This window comes from Cannabis sativa, chromosome 3, assembly GCF_029168945.1.
Source record: "Cannabis sativa cultivar Pink pepper isolate KNU-18-1 chromosome 3, ASM2916894v1, whole genome shotgun sequence".
NCBI classification, from domain to species: domain Eukaryota; kingdom Viridiplantae; phylum Streptophyta; class Magnoliopsida; order Rosales; family Cannabaceae; genus Cannabis; species Cannabis sativa.
Genome location: NC_083603.1, coordinates 41,986,647 through 42,008,876, shown reverse-complemented (window position 1 = coordinate 42,008,876; position 22,230 = coordinate 41,986,647). Strand labels below are relative to the sequence as shown.

The window sequence follows — 22,230 nt, the reverse complement described above, 5'->3', positions numbered from 1 at the left end:
TAATATTTCATTAATTCTCAATAGAGATTACAAAGTTGGTCAACAACCACACATATGTGAGAAAAAAACTTAAGAATTATCAGTTGAAATATACCAATTTGGCTAATAAGGGGATTGGTGAAGTTATCATCTTTGACTCGTTGACTTAACAACCATACTTTTTTTTCCAAACAACAAACTATATATATTTTACCATACATATAATACTTTTTAGGGCATTTTACAATTTTATATACATTATTTTAATTAATTATAAAATATGTGCAAAAAAACTTATTATCATTTTCTCATACACTTTTATATATAATTAAAAACTTTTTTTCAATTTTTATTATAATATATATATGGTAATAATTATTGATTAGTATATATATGGTAATATTGGTTATGTTTATTTTTATGTTTACAATTATAATAAACATACTAATAATATAAAATATTTTATATATGTGTTTATTGGCTATGTTTATTTTTATGTTTACAATTATAATAAACATACTAATAATATAAAATATTTTATATATGTATTTATTTTATTTTCTATTAATTAAACATACTAATTTAATAAACAAAATAATAATATTCACATAAGTTTATTATATCACTCTACGTGTGTTATGTTTATTTTTTTAATAATTTTTTAGAAAATAAATAATATATATAAAAAATTATTTATCTTTATCTTTTTCTTTGTTTATTAATTGTGTTGTGTTTATTTTTTTTAATTATATAATTTTTGGAATTTATAAAGTTATGTTTGTTTATTTATTTTTTGATGTAAGAATTATACTTCAATAAAAAACTTGATCACTAACTCATTAGAAAATAATCAATATATAGAAACAATAGAAAGAAAATATACTTATTTTAGTATAGTATAAATTAACTATATCTATTTTTATGTTTACAATTATAATAAACATACTAATAATATAAAATACTTTGTATATATATGTTTATTTTGTTTTCTATTTATTAAACATACTACTTTAATAAACAAAATAATAATATTCACATATGTTTATTATAACACTCTACGTGTCAGGTTTATTTTTAGTAATTTTAAGTATTGATTTATATTTATATACATTAATTTTTTGTAATTTTGATATTGTATTTTATTAAAAAAAAATCTTATTAAATTATAATAATTCATACTAAAATAGATAATAAACATTTATCTTTTAATAAAAAAAAATATTTAACTTGCTTATTTTTATAAAACCGTTTAATTAATTTTACGAAATTGTTTATTTTGAGGTTTAATAAACATATTAAAAATGTATGGTTTCATGTAATAAGTTTTCAAAATGTATAAATTTTTAAAATAATTTTTTTTTGCACATTTTTTGTAATTATTTTATTTTTGTTGTACATTTATGAAAAAAGCCCTATTTTTTATTGCTAAAATTATAACTATATATATATTTAGTACTACATTATCTGTCAAAAGAAACTTATAATTATTTAAATATAGCAATAATAATAATAACAACAACATTATTGTTGTTGTTGCTTTTTTTTTTTTTTTTTTTTTTTGAGAGAGAGATTATTGTTGTTGTTGTAATAAGACAAAGTTGTATGTGGTTTCTTTTCTTATAAATTAATCATTTTTGTTTTTTTTTTTTTCAAATAAAAGGAAAACTGTTTTTTGTGAGTGTGCAACCATTTTTCCAACAACTTATATACTTCCTTCCAATTAATAATGATAATAATAATAATATTAACAACTTCTGTAATCATTATAAGTACTATAAAATTAGATTTTATCATCGATTTTTTTCTGGTCTATTTTCATTTAAAAAAATCTCACTACCCAAAAGTATTAAGGTCAAAACATAAGTTTTGAAACACCAAAGACATACAAGAACTTATGTCTTCAATTATTATAAAACAATCGAATACATAGGTGGTCCATGTCTTTCCATTATTTCATAATATGCATAAGTATTTATTTTAATTGAAAAAAAAAAAAAAGATATTTATACCCTAAATCAAAGGCACTTTTTAATAGCCGTCAACCCAGCCTAAACTCACAAAACTCTAAAATTAAAATTTTTTAATTATGTTTAACACTACTAAATTTTCAAACCACAATAGTTATATCCAAACCAAACCCTATATCACACACACTCAACAAAAAAAAAAAAAAACAATAAAAGCTAAAATAAAACATATATTAAAATTATGTATACCTCAAGCTATTGAAGACTCAAAAAATATAGTTCCAAAAAATACCGCCACCGAAAAGGTCTTCACTATAAACTTTTACTAATTAAAAATGGCACATGCATATATAGGAGGTGATTTCAATTACTAGTGATAGAATAAAAACCACACCCATTGACTTGACCAAACAAAAAAGAAAATGGTTTGAGTGCATGCAGATAAAATAATAGCAAACAAATTAATCAATTAATAATTACAATGAGACAAAGAAAAGGTAGTAGTGTGGTGTATTAATTCCTGTAACTATATATTAATTAGTCTATTAAATATCAATTAGTTTTTTTAATTGAATAAATATTTAATAAAGGGAGGGACCCAAAAACTTGTTTGTATAGTCCACTTCCACTCAAAAGATAAAATAATAATAATAGTAATAGCAACCAAAACCAAACTCTTTCTCACTGCCTTCCTTTGGTCAAATTTCTCATGCATACCAAACCAACGCACTCACCAAACACTTTCTCTTTCTCTTCAGCCACCCACTTTGAAAAAACCTATATACTTCTCTATCTCTTCATCTTACTCTAATAGCTTCTATATAACATCCTCATAACTTCTCCTTACACTTCAAACCAAATTCCATTTCATATTTCTTCATACAATTAATAACCTCTCCAACTCTAAACACACCATCCAATCAATATATATTATACATACAAAACTTCTTATTACTTCAAATGGAGAGTTTGTGCAAGACTATTGAGCCAACACCAATCGTCTCTAGTAATGACCCACTTAATTGGGGTGCTGCCGCAGAATCCATGACTGGCAGCCACTTGGACGAAGTCAAGAGAATGGTTGCGGAGTATCGAAAACCGGTCGTCCGTCTTGGGGGTGAGACTCTCACCATTGCTCAGGTGGCTGCCATTGCTGCTGGCGGTGACGTCGACGGAGTTAAGGTAGAACTTTCAGAGTCGTCAAGGGCTGGAGTTAAGGCTAGTAGTGATTGGGTTATGGAGAGTATGAGCAAAGGCACAGACAGCTATGGTGTCACCACTGGTTTTGGTGCCACCTCACATAGGAGAACCAAACAAGGTGGTGCCCTTCAGAAGGAGCTAATTAGATTCTTGAATGCTGGAATATTTGGTAACGGAACAGAGTCATGCCACACTCTGCCTCGCTCATCGGCAAGAGCAGGTTTGCTCGTTAGGATTAACACACTTCTCCAAGGCTACTCTGGTATTAGATTTGAGATCTTGGAAGCCATGGCCAAGCTCATCAACAACAACGTTACCCCATGCTTACCATTGCGTGGAACAATCACTGCATCTGGTGACCTTGTGCCTCTGTCTTACATTGCCGGTTTGCTAACAGGAAGGCCTAACTCCAAGGCAGTCGGACCCAATGGCGAATCCCTCACTGCAAAGGAAGCCTTCAAAGTTGCTGGAATTGATTCTGACTTCTTCGAGTTGCAGCCAAAAGAAGGCCTTGCTCTTGTTAATGGCACTGCTGTTGGTTCAGCTGTGGCTTCTACTGTTCTTTTCGAGACCAACATTCTTGTTGTGTTGGCCGAAGTCTTGTCGGCAATTTTTGCAGAAGTGATGAATGGTAAGCCTGAGTTCACTGATCACTTGACTCACAAGTTAAAGCACCACCCTGGTCAAATTGAGGCTGCTGCCATTATGGAACATATTTTGGATGGAAGCTCTTATATTAAAGATGCTCAGAAACTTCACGAGATGGATCCTCTCCAAAAGCCAAAACAAGATCGCTATGCACTTAGGACTTCACCCCAATGGCTAGGACCAATGATAGAAGTGATCAGATTCTCAACCAAATCGATTGAAAGAGAAATCAATTCAGTGAACGACAACCCTTTGATTGACGTTTCAAGGAACAAGGCTATCCATGGTGGCAACTTCCAAGGGACTCCAATTGGAGTTTCCATGGACAATACCCGTTTGGCTGTAGCAGCCATTGGTAAGCTCATGTTTGCCCAGTTTTCCGAGCTTGTGAATGACTTTTACAATAATGGTCTCCCTTCAAATTTATCTGGTGGCCGCAACCCTAGTTTGGATTACGGTTTTAAGGGAGCTGAAATTGCCATGGCCTCATATTGTTCTGAGCTCCAATATCTTGCTAATCCAGTGACTAGCCATGTCCAAAGTGCAGAACAACACAACCAAGATGTGAACTCTCTAGGATTGATATCTTCAAGGAAAACTGCTGAGGCTATTGATATTCTCAAACTCATGTCTACAACATTCTTGGTAGCTCTTTGTCAAGCCATTGACTTGAGACATTTGGAGGAGAACCTAAGGCATACAGTTAAAAAAGTTGTGACTCAAGTTGCTAAGAGAGTTTTGACGACTGGTGCAAGTGGCGAGCTCCACCCATCAAGATTTTGCGAGAAGGAGTTGCTTAAAGTTGTCGATAGGGAATATGTCTTCACGTATATTGATGATCCTTGTAGTGCTACCTATCCTTTGATGCAAAAACTAAGGCAAGTACTAGTAGAACAAGCTTTGGTTAACGGTGAAAGTGAGAAGAATCCCAACACTTCAATCTTCCAAAAGATTGGAGCTTTTGAAGAAGAATTGAAAACCCTTTTGCCTAAAGAGGTTGAAAGTGCAAGGAATGCTATTGAAAGTGGGAATGCAGACATATCAAACAAGATCAAGGAGTGCAGGTCTTATCCATTGTACAAGTTTGTGAGAGAGGAGTTGGGGACTGGTTTGCTTACTGGAGAGAATGTTAAATCACCAGGAGAGGAGTTTGACAAAGTATTCACTGCAATATGCCAAGGAAAAATTATTGATCCAATGCTTGAATGTCTCACTAGTTGGAATGGTGCACCTCTTCCAATCAGTTAGTTGGCTTATACTTTTTTTAAAAAAAAATTACTTTTTCTGTGAACCACCCTTTAACTCTTTGTTGTAAAACTATTATTTTTATGAAATACTTTGTTTTTTAATTCCTTTCATGGTAATAAAATGTATCACATTTCCATTTAAAATTGAATTTGTCTCTAGACTTTTATTTTACTATTCTAGGGCTCGTTTGGTAGGTCATATAAGGGTCGTATTTTATTAAATAATAAACAACACGATGTTTGGATAAAATAATGTATTCTATTAATTATTATTGTTATGCCCATATTTTGAGCGTGAAATATGAACATGACACGTGTCCATGTAGACCTAAAAGAATGAAGAGAATAATAAATGCGAAGAATGAATAAATTTCCTGCCTCGGGATAAACTTCGGTTAAAAGATGTAATGACATCGCATGGTACTATCAATATAATGATTTAAGAGGATAACAGGATTATAAGCTAAATCCTTAGAGTTGGACTAAGATGAACGAGGCAGTTGAATAGCATGAAAGAATGAGTTAGGTAGAAAGGGTAGATAACGAGTTATTTAAAAGCTTGTAACTCATTGACCCGTATACCCATGGGTATGTTAAAATATTAAGAGAAATAAACAAAGTACAACTTATCTCAGAATTTCCAAAGACTAGTTCGAGAATTACTGTAAAAAAATTGTGATGACAAACATCTTAACTAGCATCTCGCGGAATACAACCAGTAATTTGTGAACATCGTTGAAGAATGCGAGCCATAGTTGGAGTGTGTTATCTTGACAAAGAAAAACTACTTCTTGATAAGAACAAAAAGCAGTTCTCAATAGTTACTTTATTTTATCCACATATTGTAAATATGAAACGTGGAGATTGTTCATGTTTCATGAACGATTACCTAAATAAGATCAAAAGAGAATAACTGTCATTCCTAAAGCCCTTATAAATAGGGACAAAACCTATAGGAAAAGTGATCGGTCATTTTTGGAAGGAAAAATCTTGTGAGATTGAGTGAACATCCAGAGAAATTCTCTTGTAATTAAGAAACATTATATAGAAATACTCATAAATAAGACTGACTCGTGGAGTACATATATTTTAACTATAAAATCATGTAAATATACAAGACTTCATTTATTGTTAACGAAAATCTGAGTTAACAGTTTGGTGCTTTCATTGAGAGTCATTGTAAAAAAAACTCGAAACACATCTCCCCTATTTAATCAGACCATTTTGTCATGGAGAGTACTTAACATGATGAACCAGAGACAATGCGTTGACCAGAAAAAAAAAATCCATAGGGAGCACAAACTCGAACTAGACCAAACCAAGGAAGGGGTCCTTCTAAGAGGAACTCCGAGAGAAGTGACCCTGAAGAAGAAGTTCCCGAGAAAAGAGAGTCTAATGCATATGACTCCACGAGGTACGTCCCCGTTGTGGAGTTAGAAAACTGACAACTCTATTGGAGGCTCGCATAATCCAACTGAAGAAACGAGGAGTTGGAACGGGCAATGATTGCGACAGAATAACTCAAAACAATGCACTGCCAGTGCAAGAGGAACAACATGTCCGACGACTGTGAGGAAGACCCCGTGGATCGCGAACCAGAAGGGCACAAGGACCCAATGTTGAAGGACAGGAACCAAATGATCCTTCTCGCCCTTAGGACAACAACCAGGGGAGACAAGGGACATTCTTGTTGATAGTCAAGGTCCGCAGAATTAGGGTGCCACAACCTCGCGACAAACACGACCAAAGGGACAACAGACGTGTCAAAGAAATAACGAAAATATAAATGATCAACCACCTAACTCATCTGCTCGTCCTCCACGTTCATCGTGAGGACCTGGAAGGGAGGAAAGGGAGAGTATGTATACATACTTGAATAGATGAAGTTTCACTAACTTATTTGAAAGGCGAAGGCCTACTCAAGTTTCACCATTAGATATAGAGACAAATATAGCCCAAAGTAGGTCGAGGATTCGGGAGCAAACTCAATCCTCGAGATCACGAATGTGAAAACCCACCATAAGGTGAGAGAAAACCACGATATGAATACCAAAATGAGCAGGAAAGTATGAGTAACTTTAAAAGTTACCAATCAGAGAATTTTTCCCCAAGTCGATCAGTAAGCAGTTATGATGTTAGGCAAAATCAACGTCAAAACGTACATGATCAGCCTGATTTGCGAGACCAACTAAATTGAAGGCTTCTTGATCTACGCAAATAAATAGAAATACACCAAATCTCAAAGAGAGATTAAATAAAAATTCTCAACGAGCTAATGAACAGACCAATCAACCCGTTGATAACTCCATTCAACAAATGATAATTCAGTTGTATGATCGGTTTAGAAAATATCATGATGCAGAGTATGGGAAGCTTCCAAAATATGATTCAAATGACAACCCAGAACTTTTCCACCCTAACATATTGAATTCACTATTTGAAAAGGGATTTAGGGCCAGTTTGGCACAGCTGTGTTGTGGGAAAAAGCATCTGTAGCTGTGCTGTGAGAAAAAACTGCTGTAGCAAAATTGTAAAAAAAAGCTGAGCTGAGTGTTTGGTAAATTATAAATTTTAAAGTACTGTGAGTTGTTAAGATCTATTATAATGATAATGATAATGTTATAATTTAGTTTATTATAATCACAAATATGTAAAAACTTATTTTATATAATATTTTATATTTTTAAAATATTTTAAATTTTTTTTTCAAATATAAATTTGTATGAATTTGATAAAAAAAAAATAATTTATAGTATTTGTTTATTATGTTTTATCAAATGTAAAAAAAAAAATTAGAAACTCAAGTATATAAAAAAAATTCTAAGTTGATGTTGCTTGTTAATATTAAAATAAAATATAATTTATTTTTTTAATAAAATAAGAGATTTAATAATATTTATTTTATTATAATTAGTTTATTTTTATTTTTTTTAATATGTAATAAATAAGTAAATATGATTTTTTCATACAAAAAAAATTATTATCGTCTTTTAATAAAAATAAATTTTTCTAAAAATTGGGTTGGAGCAGCTTTAGCTTTTAGCTGTAGCTTCTCCAAAAATTCTTCAAAAAGCTGTTTTTGACTATTTGCCAAACGGGCCCTTAAGAACCCTCATGTCAGGCAATACAATGAAATCACTAACCTGGTTGCATATTTGAAAAATCTTAACACTATAATGCAAGCAAGTAATGTTTCTAATAACTTGCATTGCATATTGTTCCCTACATCCCTTACAGGGGCGACGAGTAGTTGGTTTGATAAGTTCACAAATCATTCCATTACTTTGTAGGAGCAACTATCTAAAGAATTCGAAAAGCGATTTCAGGCTGTAAGGGACAGAAGACTAGAAGCATCTTGGGGAGTCCCTAAAGGCTTTTTTGAGTCGCTTCAGCACGACATTAGCAAACATAAAAAACTTTAATGCAGTATATAGTTAATAGGACTCCAAGCTGGAGTTACTACTGACTTGTTAACTGTGGGAGGGGAGTTGTGGAATGATTTTCAAGGGCGCCCAGTCAAATCGATAAATGAATACAACGACGGGGCACTTATTTATGTTCGAAAGGAAGAATCTCGAATCAAGCTAAAGTTATTAAAAGATGGCTCGGGGAATAAGCCAAGCTCGAGCAACCAGAAACAGACATTGCAAACACGAGCAAGAGCAATGAGTCACATGGGAAGAGAAAGGATGAATCCAAGGAATCGTCCAAAGATAAAAATAAGCAGAAAAAAATATGAGAAATACATCCTAATTTATATTGTTTACACCGAACTAAATGAGACACGGGAAAACATATTCCTCGAAAATGAGAACAGGGTTGCTTTTCACAAACGAGAACCTATGAGAAATGCGAGGAATAAATGGGGTTGGTATAAATATTCACTTTTACAAAGATAACTAAGTGGTTTCTTATCAACACTATTAGTAACTAAAAAGTTACTTTTAAAAATAAAGAAAAAACAAAAAAAATATCATATACGTCAGATTTAGCTGATGTGGCACGTCAATAATAGTAGTTATGTCATTATTGCAAATTTGATACAAAAAATATATATTATTATAAACTTTCAAAAATAAAACCATAATTATTGTTGACTGGATTTTTAGCCAACCGACGCGGAGTCGTAATAATTGAGATTTAAACCAAAATCATAATAATAAATACTGTTAATGATACCAGAATTTGCAATAAATGTAAAGAAAATACACCTGAATTTAAAGTGGTTCGACCCTGGATGTCGGTAATTGCCTACTCTCCTTGTGTTTTATTAATCTGAATTGCAAAAGTTAAGAACAGGCTCTTGATTGCAAAGAATGAAAACTGTTTATTTTTCTAAGTGCTCAAAATTACGGATGCCTTTCCCAGGCCATGGGTGACCCCTTATATAGGAGCAAAGGTCGGTGCTTCTCACTTCAGGAGACGCGACCAACGCGGAGCTATCTTATTTTTATACTTTAAAACAGTTTTTTTTTTTTTTTAGAGAATTTTATATAGAAACTCCTATTGCAACTAGCACTGCAACCTAAATTGTAACAAAAAATCGTACAGAGTCCCCTATTGCAACTAGCGCTGCAACCACTTTAAAAACCCAAACCGTAAATTTGAAAAAAAAAGTTAAAAAAATAGTATATGGGGTAATTCCCCAAAATAATATATGTTCACTTTTATTATCTTCCTATTATATTTTAGTTTTATTATTAATTACTCATAATTATTAATTTAAAACAAAATTAATCTATCATGTGAGTATTTTTTGTTTGAACAAATCTATTTTGATTAAAATCATATAATCATATTGTTTATTATTAATTAGAGATATTTTATGAGACTTAATACTTAATTATACTAATAACAATATAACAAAATATTAAATACTATTTTGATGACTTTTAACAATTCTTTTTATTTAACTATCTATTCGGAACCATTTTTCATCTTAACCCGCAAAAATAACCCATTTTATTCAAATTTGACATTTCAACTCAACACAAATTTCAAAAATTAATAATTTGGGGGTATATGGTGTGGCAGAATTTTATAGGCCAATATTTATGAATGGTATATTACTTCACTCAAACACAAAGACGTGAGCAATGATCGTTGTAAAACATCAATAAATTAAATTATCTCAACCAATCAAAACATAATACATGTATAAATTATTATTTTGGGCACAATAACTTAGAATTTTTTACAAAAGATATGGTAGAAAATAAAAGGAACCATTATCATGTTACACCAAACTCTTCCTCACTACCTTGGTTTGGTCAAATTTCTCATGCATACCAATCCAACGTAAAACAACTTTCTCTTTCTCTTCACCCACCCACTTTGAAAACCTCACCTTAGTCCAATAACTTCTATATAAGATGAGGATTCTCATAACTTCTCCTTACACTTCAAACCAAATCCCATTAATATAAAGTCTTCATACAATTAATAAAACTTCTTATTACTTCTCTTTATTACTACAAATGGAGAGTTTGTGCAAGACTACAAAGCCATCACCAATCGTCTCTAATAATGACCCACTTAACTGGGGTGCTGCGGCAGAGTCCATGACTGGCAGCCACTTGGACGAAGTCAAGAGAATGGTCGCCCAGTACCGGAATCCAGTTGTCCGTCTCGGTGGTCAGACTCTTACCATTTCTCAGGTGGCTGCTATTGCTGCTGGAGGTGACATCGACGGAGTTAAGGTAGAACTTTCTGAATCGTCGAGGGCTGGAGTTAAAGCTAGTAGTGATTGGGTTATGGAGAGTATGAGCAAAGGCACAGATAGCAATGGTGTCACCACTGGCTTCGGTGCCACCTCACATAGGAGAACCAAACAAGGTGGTGCCCTTCAGAATGAGCTAATTAGGTAATTAATATGTATAATTGAAATTGGATAAGGAAACCAATTCAAGACTTGTATCATTAACTAGTCTATATCTCAATTTTATTTTTGTTATTTTTTTTTCTTTGCAGATTTTTGAATGTTGGAATATTTGGTAACGAAACAGAGTCATGCCATACTCTGCCTCGCTCATCTGCAAGAGCAGGTTTGCTCGTTAGGATTAACACACTTCTCCAAGGCTACTCAGGAATTAGATTTGAGATCTTGGAAGCTATGGCCAAGCTCATCAACAACAACGTTACCCCATGCTTACCATTGCGTGGAACAATCACTGCATCTGGTGACCTTGTCCCTCTGTCTTACATTGCCGGTTTGCTCACAGGAAGGCCTAACTCCAAGGCAGTCGGACCCAATGGAGAATCCCTCACTGCAAAGGAAGCCTTCAAAGTTGCTGGAATTGATTCTGACTTCTTCGAGTTGCAGCCAAAAGAAGGCCTTGCTCTTGTTAATGGCACTGCTGTTGGTTCAGCCGTGGCTTCTACTGTGCTTTTTGAGACCAACATTCTTGTTGTATTGGCTGAAGTCTTGTCGGCAATTTTTGCAGAAGTGATGAATGGTAAGCCTGAGTTCACTGATTACTTGACTCACAAGTTAAAGCACCACCCTGGTCAGATTGAGGCTGCAGCTATTATGGAACATATTTTAGATGGAAGCTCTTATATTAAAGATGCTCAGAAACTTCACGAGATGGATCCTCTCCAGAAGCCAAAACAGGATCGCTATGCACTTAGGACTTCACCCCAATGGCTAGGACCAATGATAGAAGTGATCAGATTCTCAACCAAATCGATTGAAAGAGAAATTAATTCAGTGAACGACAATCCTTTGATTGACGTTTCAAGGAATAAGGCTATCAATGGTGGCAACTTCCAAGGGACTCCAATTGGAGTTTCCATGGACAATACTCGTTTGGCTGTTGCAGCCATCGGTAAGCTCATGTTTGCCCAATTTTCTGAGCTTGTGAATGACTTTTACAACAATAGTCTCCCTTCAAATTTATCTGGTGGTCGCAATCCGAGTTTGGATTACGGTTTTAAGGGAGCTGAGATTGCCATGGCCTCATATTGTTCCGAGCTCCAATATCTTGCTAATCCAGTGACTAGCCATGTCCAAAGTGCAGAACAACACAACCAAGATGTGAACTCTCTAGGGTTGATATCTTCGAGGAAAACTGCTGAGACTGTTGATATTCTCAAACTCATGTCTACAACATTCTTGGTAGCTCTTTGCCAGGCCATCGACTTGAGACATTTGGAAGAGAATCTAAGGCACACAGTTAAAAAAGTTGTGAGTCATGTGGCTAAGAGAGTTTTAACGACTGGCGCAAGTGGCAAGCTCCACCCATCAAAATTTTGCAAGGAGTTGCTTAAAGTTGTCGATAGGGAATACGTCTTCACATACATTGATGATCCTTGCAGTGCTACCTATCCTTTAATGCAAAAACTAAGGCAAGTACTAGTAGAACAAGCTTTGGTTAACGGTGAAAGTGAGAAGAATCCAAACAATTCAATCTTCCAAAAGATTGGAGCTTTTGAGGAAGAATTGAAAACCCTTTTGCCTAAAGAGGTTGAAAATGCAAGGAATGCTATCGAAAGTGGGAACGTAGACATATCAAACAAGATCAAGGAGTGCAGATCTTATCCATTGTACAAGTTTGTAAGAGAAGAGTTGGGGACTGGTTTGCTTACTGGAGAGAATGTTAAATCACCAGGAGAAGACTTTGACAAGGTATTCACTGCAATGTGCCAAGGAAAAATTATTGATCCAATGCTTGAATGTCTCACTAGTTGGAATGGTGCACCTCTAGTTGGCTTATAGTTTTTTTTTTTTTTTTTTTTTTTTTTTTTTTTTTTTTACTTGTACTGTAAACAACCCTTTTAAGTCTTTGTTGTAAAATTTGTGTGAAATATTTTGTTTTTTAATTTCTTTTATAGTGATAAAATGTAATACATTTCCATCGAAAATTGAATTTGTATTTTTTTTATTTGACTATTTTATAGAATAAGTTTTCCACGTGTAATAAGCAACGAAAGAACTAATTAATTCAAAAAGAACAATATTACATTTACTTATATAAATATTAAAAATGAAACCATAATTGCAAAGCAAACGATGACCAAAAAACTTTTAAATTTTTTTTTTTTAAAAAAAAAAAAAAAAGAAAGAAATAGAGAATTCAGTGATATATATATGATGTAATAAAAATAGGGATTAATTTTAATTTTTTTTTTAATTTCTGTTGTATATTTATAAACTAAGGAATAAATTCCCGCTTGGGGTTTTAATAATTTTTTAAAATTTTATTTTAAAAATTAATATATGTTCACTTTTATTACCTTCTTATTATATTTTAGTTTTATTATTTATTACTCATAATTATTAATTTAAAAAAAATTAATTTATGTTGTCAGCTTTTTTGTTTGAACAAATCTATTTTGATTATAATATAGGTGAGTGCATCACTTTATCATGTATATATGGTAGTATACAATTTTATCTTTAAAAAAATGTGGTTCTTTAGTGAAACTTTTTCAAATAAAAAAAAAAACTAAAAGTTGTCATTCTATGATTTTCTAGTGTAATTATTAAAGGTATAATTACATAAAATATTATTTTCTTTTTGTAAAAAATTTATAATTACATAAAATTACACAAAAATAATAAGAAAACAACATAAAAATAATAAAAATATAACACTCAAACAATAACAAAAAATAACATACAAATAATAAAAAATCAACAACAAATTAACAAAAATACAACATAAAAATGCATCAAAATACCGTATTTTCTGTAAATAAAATCGTAAAAATATTTAAATTCTATATAACCGTATTTTTGTAATTTTTTTTATTATTTTTGTGTTTTTTGAAATTATCCTAAATCGGCCTAATTTTCTCTTCAAGTATGTTTACCTGATGCTATGGAAGGACCCACCCTTATCTCAACGCTTATACATGCAGCTAAGGGTGTTCGTTAGACTACATTCAATATTTTTAAATGATATATCATATAATTAAAATAAAAATAATAATTAAATGTATGTAGCATACCAATAAAATTATGTACATACATTAAATTTAAAATATATATTATGCTAACAAAATATATACCACCATTTTACTTAATAAAATAAAAAATAAATATTATTTAAGAATAATAATAAATTATACAATAAAAAAGAAATATATCGAATAACAAAATATGTATACCAATAACTCACAATAACCCCTAAAAAATTAAAAATAAATGATATAACTTTAAAATAAAAATAATTTTAACAAAATTGATAAAAATATACAATGATATTTAAGAGATATGTTTCTAAATCTTAAATATATATGTATATAAATTAAACATTAAAAATGTGAAAACTATAAAAAATTTATATGATAAAAGATAATTTAAGTAATAAATAGTATAAAATAGTTACTTCATTACAAATTTTAAAATAAAGATATTGATATACATAGTAATATATTTTTGGGTCATAAACTATAATTTTTCTTATTTTTTAGGTTTATATGCTTAATTTTAAAATGACATCATAAAAGTGTCACATGTTAAATAGATTGTAATTATGTTATAAAAATGCTATAAAAACTTAACTTAAACAAATTAAGAAGTTGATTTTCGTAGCATAATATTTTCTTTTAAATTGATTACATAGTCGTGTTTGGTCAATAACAAAAATCAATAAATGAATCGAGGTAGTTTTGTAAAACACTATAATATTTACATAAAGTATTATTTTTAATAAAAAAAATTATAATTTTACGTTTAAATATTATAAAAGCAACATTTACGCAACATAAAAATAATATATAAATAATCAAAAACTAACTACAAAATAATAAGAATATAACACAAAAATATCAAAGTCCGTATTTTTTATAAACAGAATTTTAAAAAATATATTTAAATTTCATTCAACTATTTTTGTAATTTCTTTTTTTCTTTTTATTTCCGAAATAAACTCCAATGATTTTGTAGGGTAAATTGAAAATTACCACTTTTATTAATTAATTGATCAAATTTACCTCTAATTTTATATTTAATTGAAATATACTTCTGACATAAGAGAGTCACATAGAGAGTATCTTGAAGTGATATGGGCAAAATTGGTACAATATTTAAAAAAATAGGTAAAAATGATAAGACTTTAAAAAAGAGGGTAAAAATAAAAAAGGACAATAGATATAGAATCTAATTTCCTCAATTTTGTACTTAGCCTCAAGGCCCAAGGCCCAATATCTAGGCCCATTATGCGTCTGGTTTTCCAATAGACTCTCTATCCTGGTTTTGAATCTTCTCTTCTCTTCTCTTCTCTAATCTTAAAATAAAAATATCCAAACTCTTGTCCTCTGCCGTAGACACACTCCAACAATGGCAGTGTCACTAACCTTCTCTCTCGCCGGCACCGGCGCTGGAAGCCGACTGAACGGAGAATTCTGGCAAGTGGGTTTCGTTGAACCGAAGCTTACTCACACTCACAACAAACTTTCTTCTACTTCCCGTTTCTCTCTTTGCAATTACTTTTGGCAACCCAACAATTTGATTTTTAATTCCACCAGATTTTCTACTTCGATTTCGGCTACTGGGAAAGAGTCTGAAGATAGCTTTATTCAGGTACTCTCTTTCATTTTTCAAAAAAAAAAAACACTTTTTTTATGGGTTATTGCAAAAAGAACTAAAGAGAGTAGCTTTTTTAGCTAATTCTAACTCAATTGGTTAATGGGGTTTTGGGGCCTTTAGTTTCTACTATTGTGGTTTTTCCAATCTTTGAAAGTTTGAATTTTTCTTTTGCAGAATGCAAGTGAAGATACAGATGAAATGTTTGATAAATTGTTTGATAGATATGGGAAAGTTGTATTTAGAAGAACTGACAAAAAGGCTCCTAGTGCAGAAGTTGATGATGATGCTGAAAGCTTATCCTGTAAGCTCATCTCAATTTACAGTTTCTCTCTTCTGTTTTTTCTTTTTATTTTTTATTCATGGTTCTCCATTTTCATTTATACTCTTGTATGCATTATCAAGCATGTTGGAAGTATAATTATACACATCAGTAGGAAACTCTCATTATGGATTGTAATAACTTACTCTAATGTTCTTCTTGCACTTTATATGAAGGGGCTTTCTTTCTTTCTTTCTTTCTTTCTTAGTGTTGTTTATTGGGATTTTGACAACTAAGAATGAGTTTGTGTTGTGTTGTTGTTGTAGTTGCCGTGGCTATGGCCAAGGTTGCAAGTGAGGTAAAAGCTGGAGATATAAAGGTCCTTTTTGTGAAGCCTTTAGTGTATTGGACTCGATTTTTTATCATCACCACAGCATTTTCTCGTCCTCAAATTAATGCCATTGCGTATGTTTAAAGCCTCAATCTTGATTTGTCATTTTCTTAACATTTTCAAGTAGTATGAATATAGTTATTCCATTTCATTGTATTGTAGGTCCAAGATAAGAGATTTGGCTGAGAAGAAGTATGGGAGAGTGCCAACAGGTGACACAAAACCCAATTCATGGACCCTTTTGGATTATGGTAAGAATTCTCCATTAGATGTACTTAGAAGGGAAAGTTTAGGACTATGCATGTAAGAAAACCTTCATAGTAATTCGTTTCATATTCTTTCCATGCCTAACCTACAACATATGAAGATCACCAAACTATAGAAATTGCTATTTAGGTACTCGACAGACTCGAAAATCATATTTCGTGTGAGAAAATTACATCTCTGGACATTTGAGCTACCCATCTTGATTGAATGATTGGATTGGCTAATAGAACTAGTATTGTTATCAGCCTACATAGCATAATTGGTCCAAGTTGTGATATGGGAAATTTGATCAATAGGAATTCTGATGTTGTTTGAGCTAGATGGGAACCTTAGTTAATTGATATGTTGATTACAGGTGATGTAGTCATCCATATATTTCTTCCTCCACAAAGAGATTTTTACAACTTAGAAGAGTTCTACGCCAATGCTACTCCTATCGAGTTGCCTTTTGAAAATGAACGACCGCCATTCCAAGGCTGAGAAACTCTTGATTCACTTGACGGTTGGAAGAAACAGACAACGATGACAATATATAAGACCGTTTTGATATACGGATCTCATCGTTTACAAGCATTGGTTTTGTTGTTGTACCCTTTCATCTTAACTTGTGCAGAGGCAGAGTGCTATGCTTACAATCTACTATGATCAATCAGTAATGAGGCAATAGGGTTTTCCACTTATTAAGTGGTCAAGCTGCGATGAAGAACAACTCTTTTGTTAACTTCTGTATTAATATTCCACCATTCTCTTAGGATGTGTAAATTTTAACAATAAAATTGCACTTTTATCAAATATATTGGTCAGTATATTTTCTTTAGAAATGTCCTCAAGAAAAACTTAGTTTTAAGGCATCAAGGTATGTAATTGTGAAGTGGTAATTATATTTGAGTTCTATTTGAAAATTTAATTAGTATTATACAATAAATTATAATATACATTTTAAAATGCTTTTCAAGATAATTATATCAATTCTCATACAAGACTCTTCCCTTATCTCAAATTTCATATTACACAGACATAAATTAATGTGATTTGGTTGATTAAAAAAACAAAATTAATGTGATTTTGTTAGTTAAACAAAACGTTACTAACTTGGTAACTTCCACTAAGTGCATCAAATTCTAACAATAATGTATGTGGTTTGTAAAATGATAAAGAGCACTGTTATAAGACATCAGCAGTGTCTAACACTACCTAAAGGTGATGCTTTGTAATTAATTAGCAATATTTCATAAAAGTTATTATATATATCAAATACTTAATTGTATCATAAGGATATGACATATTAGAGAGTGTCAGGCATCAATGGTGTCTAGCACCCTCTAACATGTCATATGGTTATTGAAATAATTAAGTATCAAGTCTCATATAATTTAATACAATAAAAACTCGGTAATGCTATGCTAAGCACCACTCGTGCCTTATAGCAATGCTCTTTTACAAACACCAATCTAAAATAGAAGTCCCAATTATCTTCACTATTTACCAATTACCATGAAAGTTCATTAAAACAACCATTCATATCCCACAAACATATGAGTGAAGAGGAAACAAAATAAAAAATAAATAAGATTTTCTCATAAGCATCCAAACGAGTTTTTAAACCATCAAGATGTTCTAGTATTTCAGTTTAAAAAAAAAAAGATATTCTAGTATTCTAGATTTCCTCTTCATATTCAATATTTTTAGTATTAGTTTTTTCAGAGCTCATAAAAAGATACAATATCCAGTGAAACAAGTTGGCCTCTCAAATTTGAGTTATTTATTTCTATTATTAGTCTCAAATGTGGCAAAATAATCATGTACAATACATACCTAAAAAAAGTCTGTGGACTTCCATTCAGGATCATTAGTTCTAATAGGAGTTACAAATTGACGGGGAAGATTGAATCAGTAGCCACACACCAAAATCATATGTGGAAAGTTTTGTTGGAAGTTGTGTTTGTTAAAAATCGCTTGAGATTGCAAAACTGGATACCATGGCAATCAATTCCTGCAGAAAAGGAAACAAATGAAAACATAGTGAATAGCAACTAAGGAAAAAATAGAACCGAAAGGACTAAAGGAAGGGAGGCCGGTAATCAGTTTATGCCATCAGGAACTTCAGTAAAAATCTGCATAAAGAAAACCAGAAACACTAAATTGAAACTTACAGTTAGCTGTGTGTTGACTGGCTTGTCCAGGTTCTGTTAGACTTAACTCCATATCATGAGTTGCTGACCAACCAGGTTCATATGCTTCGAGAAAACCCATCTTTGCCTTGTTTGGTAGATCATGGGGATGAACAAATGGAACTCCAGGTGGCCACCCTATTTCCATTCTTATATTGGCACACGGGCTATCAAGCGTGTGAATGTGATTCTCACACTCTTTCAGGTTGCAAAACCTCAGCTTGATCCCCTTCTTATCTGCAATGTCCTGAACCCTTTCCTTTAGAACTCTCTGGGCTTCAAGGCGTAATCTTTTTGAAGGTGGAAGAGGTTTAGATCTTGAATCATTCTTCCTCCTCCTTGTCGTAGGCTTCGTGGATCCTGTACCAGCATTTCATCGACCAAGGACCTGCTGTTAAAAGCTTCTCACTAAGAGCTACTCACACAAAAAGAAACAAACTACAAGCTAACATCAAGGTGCAAATTCACACAAAACCAATTCTTTTAAAAATTTATCATAAACTATTAGTATCCTTTTTCAAAGTGTAGAGTTCAGGTCATCAACATAGCAATTCAATTATGAAAATCACTAACAGTCAAGCAACCTGATAATAAAAGTTACTATATTGCTGCTTACCCTCTTGGGTGGCATTAAAATTGAAATTCGAGACACTGTTCCTGTTTAAAAGTTGATCAGTTGGGTGAGCTTTCTGCATAAAGTCATCAACTGGTACTGGAAGTTGGAACTGAGCATCTACCCCGTGACCAGCGGCCCTCATTTCTGAACAGCTGAGACTACTCATAGATTTAGGCATGAGTTTGAAAGCTAAAGAGCATCGGCCAAATAGGTTACTTTGGAGATTATTAATATCTGTTCTGTGCAGTGCAGGGTTGAAATATCCTGCAGTTTCGTGATAAAGTGCAAGTCCAGGATAAACGATAGCCTCCTGAGGACCAAGAACTTCATCCACGAGATTCCAATGACCTTGACAATCTTTTATGTGTAAACCAGCCTTATCTGACTTTACTAGAGATATCAAGCTTTTGTCAACTTGATGCTCGTGGTCAGAAAACATTACCAGTTGGCCATCCTCTTGGGTTGCAAAATTATGGTGTTGAGCTCCCTGGAATGATGGTCTCGCATGACAGCAGACAGATAGCACTGATGATGATATCTCACGAGGTCTCAAGGGAACATTATCAAGTATTTTAGAGAAGGACGAGCTTCGTAAGTTCAGAAAAAAGCTAATGGCATCTAGTATAACCCTAGCAACCTTTCCAAGCAGGGCAAATATATCTGGTAAACCTGCTGGAGAAAATTCCATCCCATTGTTAGAATCTGGAGGAGTAACTCCAGGTCTATAATCATAGGTTTCTTGCCAAAGTGAAGGATCTGCATAATAACCAGATGTCTTGCACCAATCACGAGGGTCATTCGTATGAATCATATCTGCAGACGGGTACGACGGTTTTTGATGGAAGTATAGACGAGCAGAGTCTAAAGCAGCTCTCAGAAGAGCTCCATCACTCATTGGAAACTGAATAATGGCAGCAGAATATTGAGCTAGTGACTGAGATAACGTTGAAACTGATAGCTTGTAAGAATCAGATGGAAGGCCTTCATCAGGTACTAAATCAGTTAACTTTACTCGACCCAGTGATGGCAGGCCATTACCTGCCATGAAATTTCAATTTCCTAGCTACTATCTCACTTTGAACACACAGTATGTACCCCACTCAACTGCATATGTCAACAAAACTAGAACATAAATATTTACACCAGTGACTTTTTTATCACTTAAATAGACTCAATGTTAATTCTAGAAAAAACAAGCATGCACAGAGATGAAGATCAAGGGATTGCTGGAACAAAGATCAATATGGTTAATGTGATCAACCATGACTTAGAATGCACAAAAATGAATAACAAAATTGCCAATCTCCAAATATATGAAAGTACACCTATATATATTATAGCAATTAATAGCTAAAAATATGATTTTTATCCAGAAATGATAGCAAGCTAGGTGCACACATAAGATCAATAATGAAATTAAATGTCAAACAGAAGGCAAACTATGAAGATTCCAGTGACATTGATTATCCATTAGCTTGAAACGGAAGCAGCCAAAGAATTGTCATTTAATAACAAATTCCCTAATACATAACTCTCATTATTCATTGAGAAAAACCAGCAACTATTTTCGGTTGATTAGGATTTCAATCCATGTAAGGTTGAAAGCATTTGTAAATTTCTTAGCTGAGCAAATGTGCATAAACAGATTAATGAAAACATACGAACAGATACCTGAATAATGATACTGATAGCTGAGAAAGAGAAGAGACCCGGCGGAGGTGGGTCTGGCCGGAGAACCCAGCGAATAATTTAGGGGTTTAAGGGTTTTGAGGGTGAAATTGAGAGAGAGAGAGAGAGAGAGAGAGAGAGAGAGAGAGAGAGAGAGAGAGAGAGAGACTTTTGTTGTGTTTGGGTAATGAATGGGTTAGAAATGGTTGCACAGTTAGTTTCTTCCTCTTCAAATTTTTTTATAAATTATTTTTAAAATGTACTCTTTATTATCAAATAAGATAAGGGGAGTCTATTTAGACCCCTAAAATAATAAATAAATACTTTATTATTAAATAAAATAAACTTTAATAATTTTTAAAAATTATTTTTAATATTTTTTTAAATTTTTTCTCACATTATTTTATATTAATTTCAATATTTATTTTAATTTTATTTTCATATTTTTTTCTAAATCATGAATATATTATTTTATTTTAGTCTAAGAAAATTTCATATAATTTTTTATTTAATTTTTTTATCATAATATTTAAAATATAATATATTTTTATTTGATAAGTATATATTTTTTAAGAATATGAATTGAAATAAAAAAAGTTAACAAAATTTATTACAATTAAAAATATAAAATTTCTATAATATAAAAATTCTTTAAATAAAGTATCTTTAAAAAATTTGGGAGTGTAAATAAAATTTTCCATAAAATAATTAGAATTTTTGCCCCTCTACTTTGTAGAGTAACTATTCTTCTAACCAATAAGTTTAACAAGTGAATTAGGGTTAATGTCCTTCTGCAAGTCAAGTGTTACAACTCCATTTATCTTATCCTTTGTTATTTTTCCTATCAATAATGGACTTTCATTTAAGAAAACCATAAGCAAAATTTGAAATGAAATCATGGTCATGTATTGTGGGGTCAACTATGTGGATTTGGTTGATATGGCATATATCAAAGGATCTTAGCTCTCACATCACTCGATCTAGAAGTAAATTGATTAAAATAATTTTAGTAAATATAATTTATTGATGTATCTAAATATATAATTCATTTTAAAGGAAAAAAAAAATTGATTAAAAACAATTATGAATTCAATGTCATAGTATAGATAATATTGACAAAACTATTGGAATTAATTTCAAGCCTGAATAAGAAAACATTTTGCTGTATAATAATAAGAAAAAACATGAAAATTAGTATTATTATTTTATTTATTTTTTTCTTTTGAGGGAAACCATTCAACTCCTTATAGAAAGCAAATTAACATCAAAGAAAGGTGAAAAAA

At 31.9% G+C, this 22,230-nt stretch overlaps 4 protein-coding genes across 4 annotated transcripts; 3 read left to right on the top strand and 1 right to left on the bottom strand.

Annotated features, from left to right (window-relative positions):
- The first annotated feature begins 2,760 nt into the window (after nt 1–2,760).
- On the top strand, nt 2,761–5,198 carry LOC115711372 (phenylalanine ammonia-lyase-like). The gene has a single exon (XM_061111153.1). The coding sequence runs from the start codon at nt 2,907–2,909 to the stop codon at nt 5,040–5,042; it is 2,136 nt and encodes a 711-aa protein (XP_060967136.1). The 5' UTR covers nt 2,761–2,906; the 3' UTR covers nt 5,043–5,198.
- Nucleotides 5,199–10,437: 5,239 nt separating this feature from the next.
- LOC115711262 (phenylalanine ammonia-lyase) lies at nt 10,438–12,926 on the top strand. Its single transcript, XM_030639598.2, has 2 exons — nt 10,438–10,904; nt 11,012–12,926. Exons 1-2 carry the CDS (start codon nt 10,519–10,521, stop codon nt 12,756–12,758), a joined length of 2,133 nt encoding a protein of 710 aa, XP_030495458.2. The 5' UTR covers nt 10,438–10,518; the 3' UTR covers nt 12,759–12,926.
- Nucleotides 12,927–15,226: 2,300 nt separating this feature from the next.
- On the top strand, nt 15,227–17,394 carry LOC115711529 (protein Iojap, chloroplastic). The gene is made up of 5 exons (XM_030639881.2): nt 15,227–15,569; nt 15,750–15,876; nt 16,161–16,299; nt 16,388–16,476; nt 16,848–17,394. The coding sequence occupies exons 1-5, from the start codon at nt 15,327–15,329 to the stop codon at nt 16,970–16,972; spliced, it is 723 nt and encodes a 240-aa protein (XP_030495741.2). The 5' UTR covers nt 15,227–15,326; the 3' UTR covers nt 16,973–17,394.
- Nucleotides 17,395–18,231: 837 nt separating this feature from the next.
- On the bottom strand, nt 18,232–21,170 carry LOC115711439 (uncharacterized). Its single transcript, XM_030639781.2, has 4 exons — nt 20,951–21,170; nt 19,280–20,383; nt 18,646–19,023; nt 18,232–18,485 (listed from the first exon to the last, which is right to left on the bottom strand). Coding segments are annotated over exons 2-4 (1,425 nt in total). The 5' UTR covers nt 20,325–20,383; nt 20,951–21,170; the 3' UTR covers nt 18,232–18,483.
- Nucleotides 21,171–22,230: the final 1,060 nt, after the last annotated feature.

Excerpts from the sequence above, each read along its gene's own strand:
- LOC115711439 (XM_030639781.2), bottom strand. The coding sequence starts at position 20,324 with ATGGCAGGTAATGGCCTGCCATCACTGGGTCGAGTAAAGTTAACTGAT. Across the intron at positions 19,024-19,279 it reads TTTTAATGCCACCCAAGAGG|GATCCACGAAGCCTACGACA; the intron begins GTAAGCAGCAAT and ends ATGCTGGTACAG.
- LOC115711262 (XM_030639598.2), top strand. The coding sequence starts at position 10,519 with ATGGAGAGTTTGTGCAAGACTACAAAGCCATCACCAATCGTCTCTAAT. Across the intron at positions 10,905-11,011 it reads CTTCAGAATGAGCTAATTAG|ATTTTTGAATGTTGGAATAT; the intron begins GTAATTAATATG and ends TTTTCTTTGCAG.
- LOC115711372 (XM_061111153.1), top strand. The coding sequence starts at position 2,907 with ATGGAGAGTTTGTGCAAGACTATTGAGCCAACACCAATCGTCTCTAGT.
- LOC115711529 (XM_030639881.2), top strand. The coding sequence starts at position 15,327 with ATGGCAGTGTCACTAACCTTCTCTCTCGCCGGCACCGGCGCTGGAAGC. Across the intron at positions 15,877-16,160 it reads TGATGCTGAAAGCTTATCCT|TTGCCGTGGCTATGGCCAAG; the intron begins GTAAGCTCATCT and ends TTGTTGTTGTAG. Across the intron at positions 16,477-16,847 it reads ATGGACCCTTTTGGATTATG|GTGATGTAGTCATCCATATA; the intron begins GTAAGAATTCTC and ends TGTTGATTACAG.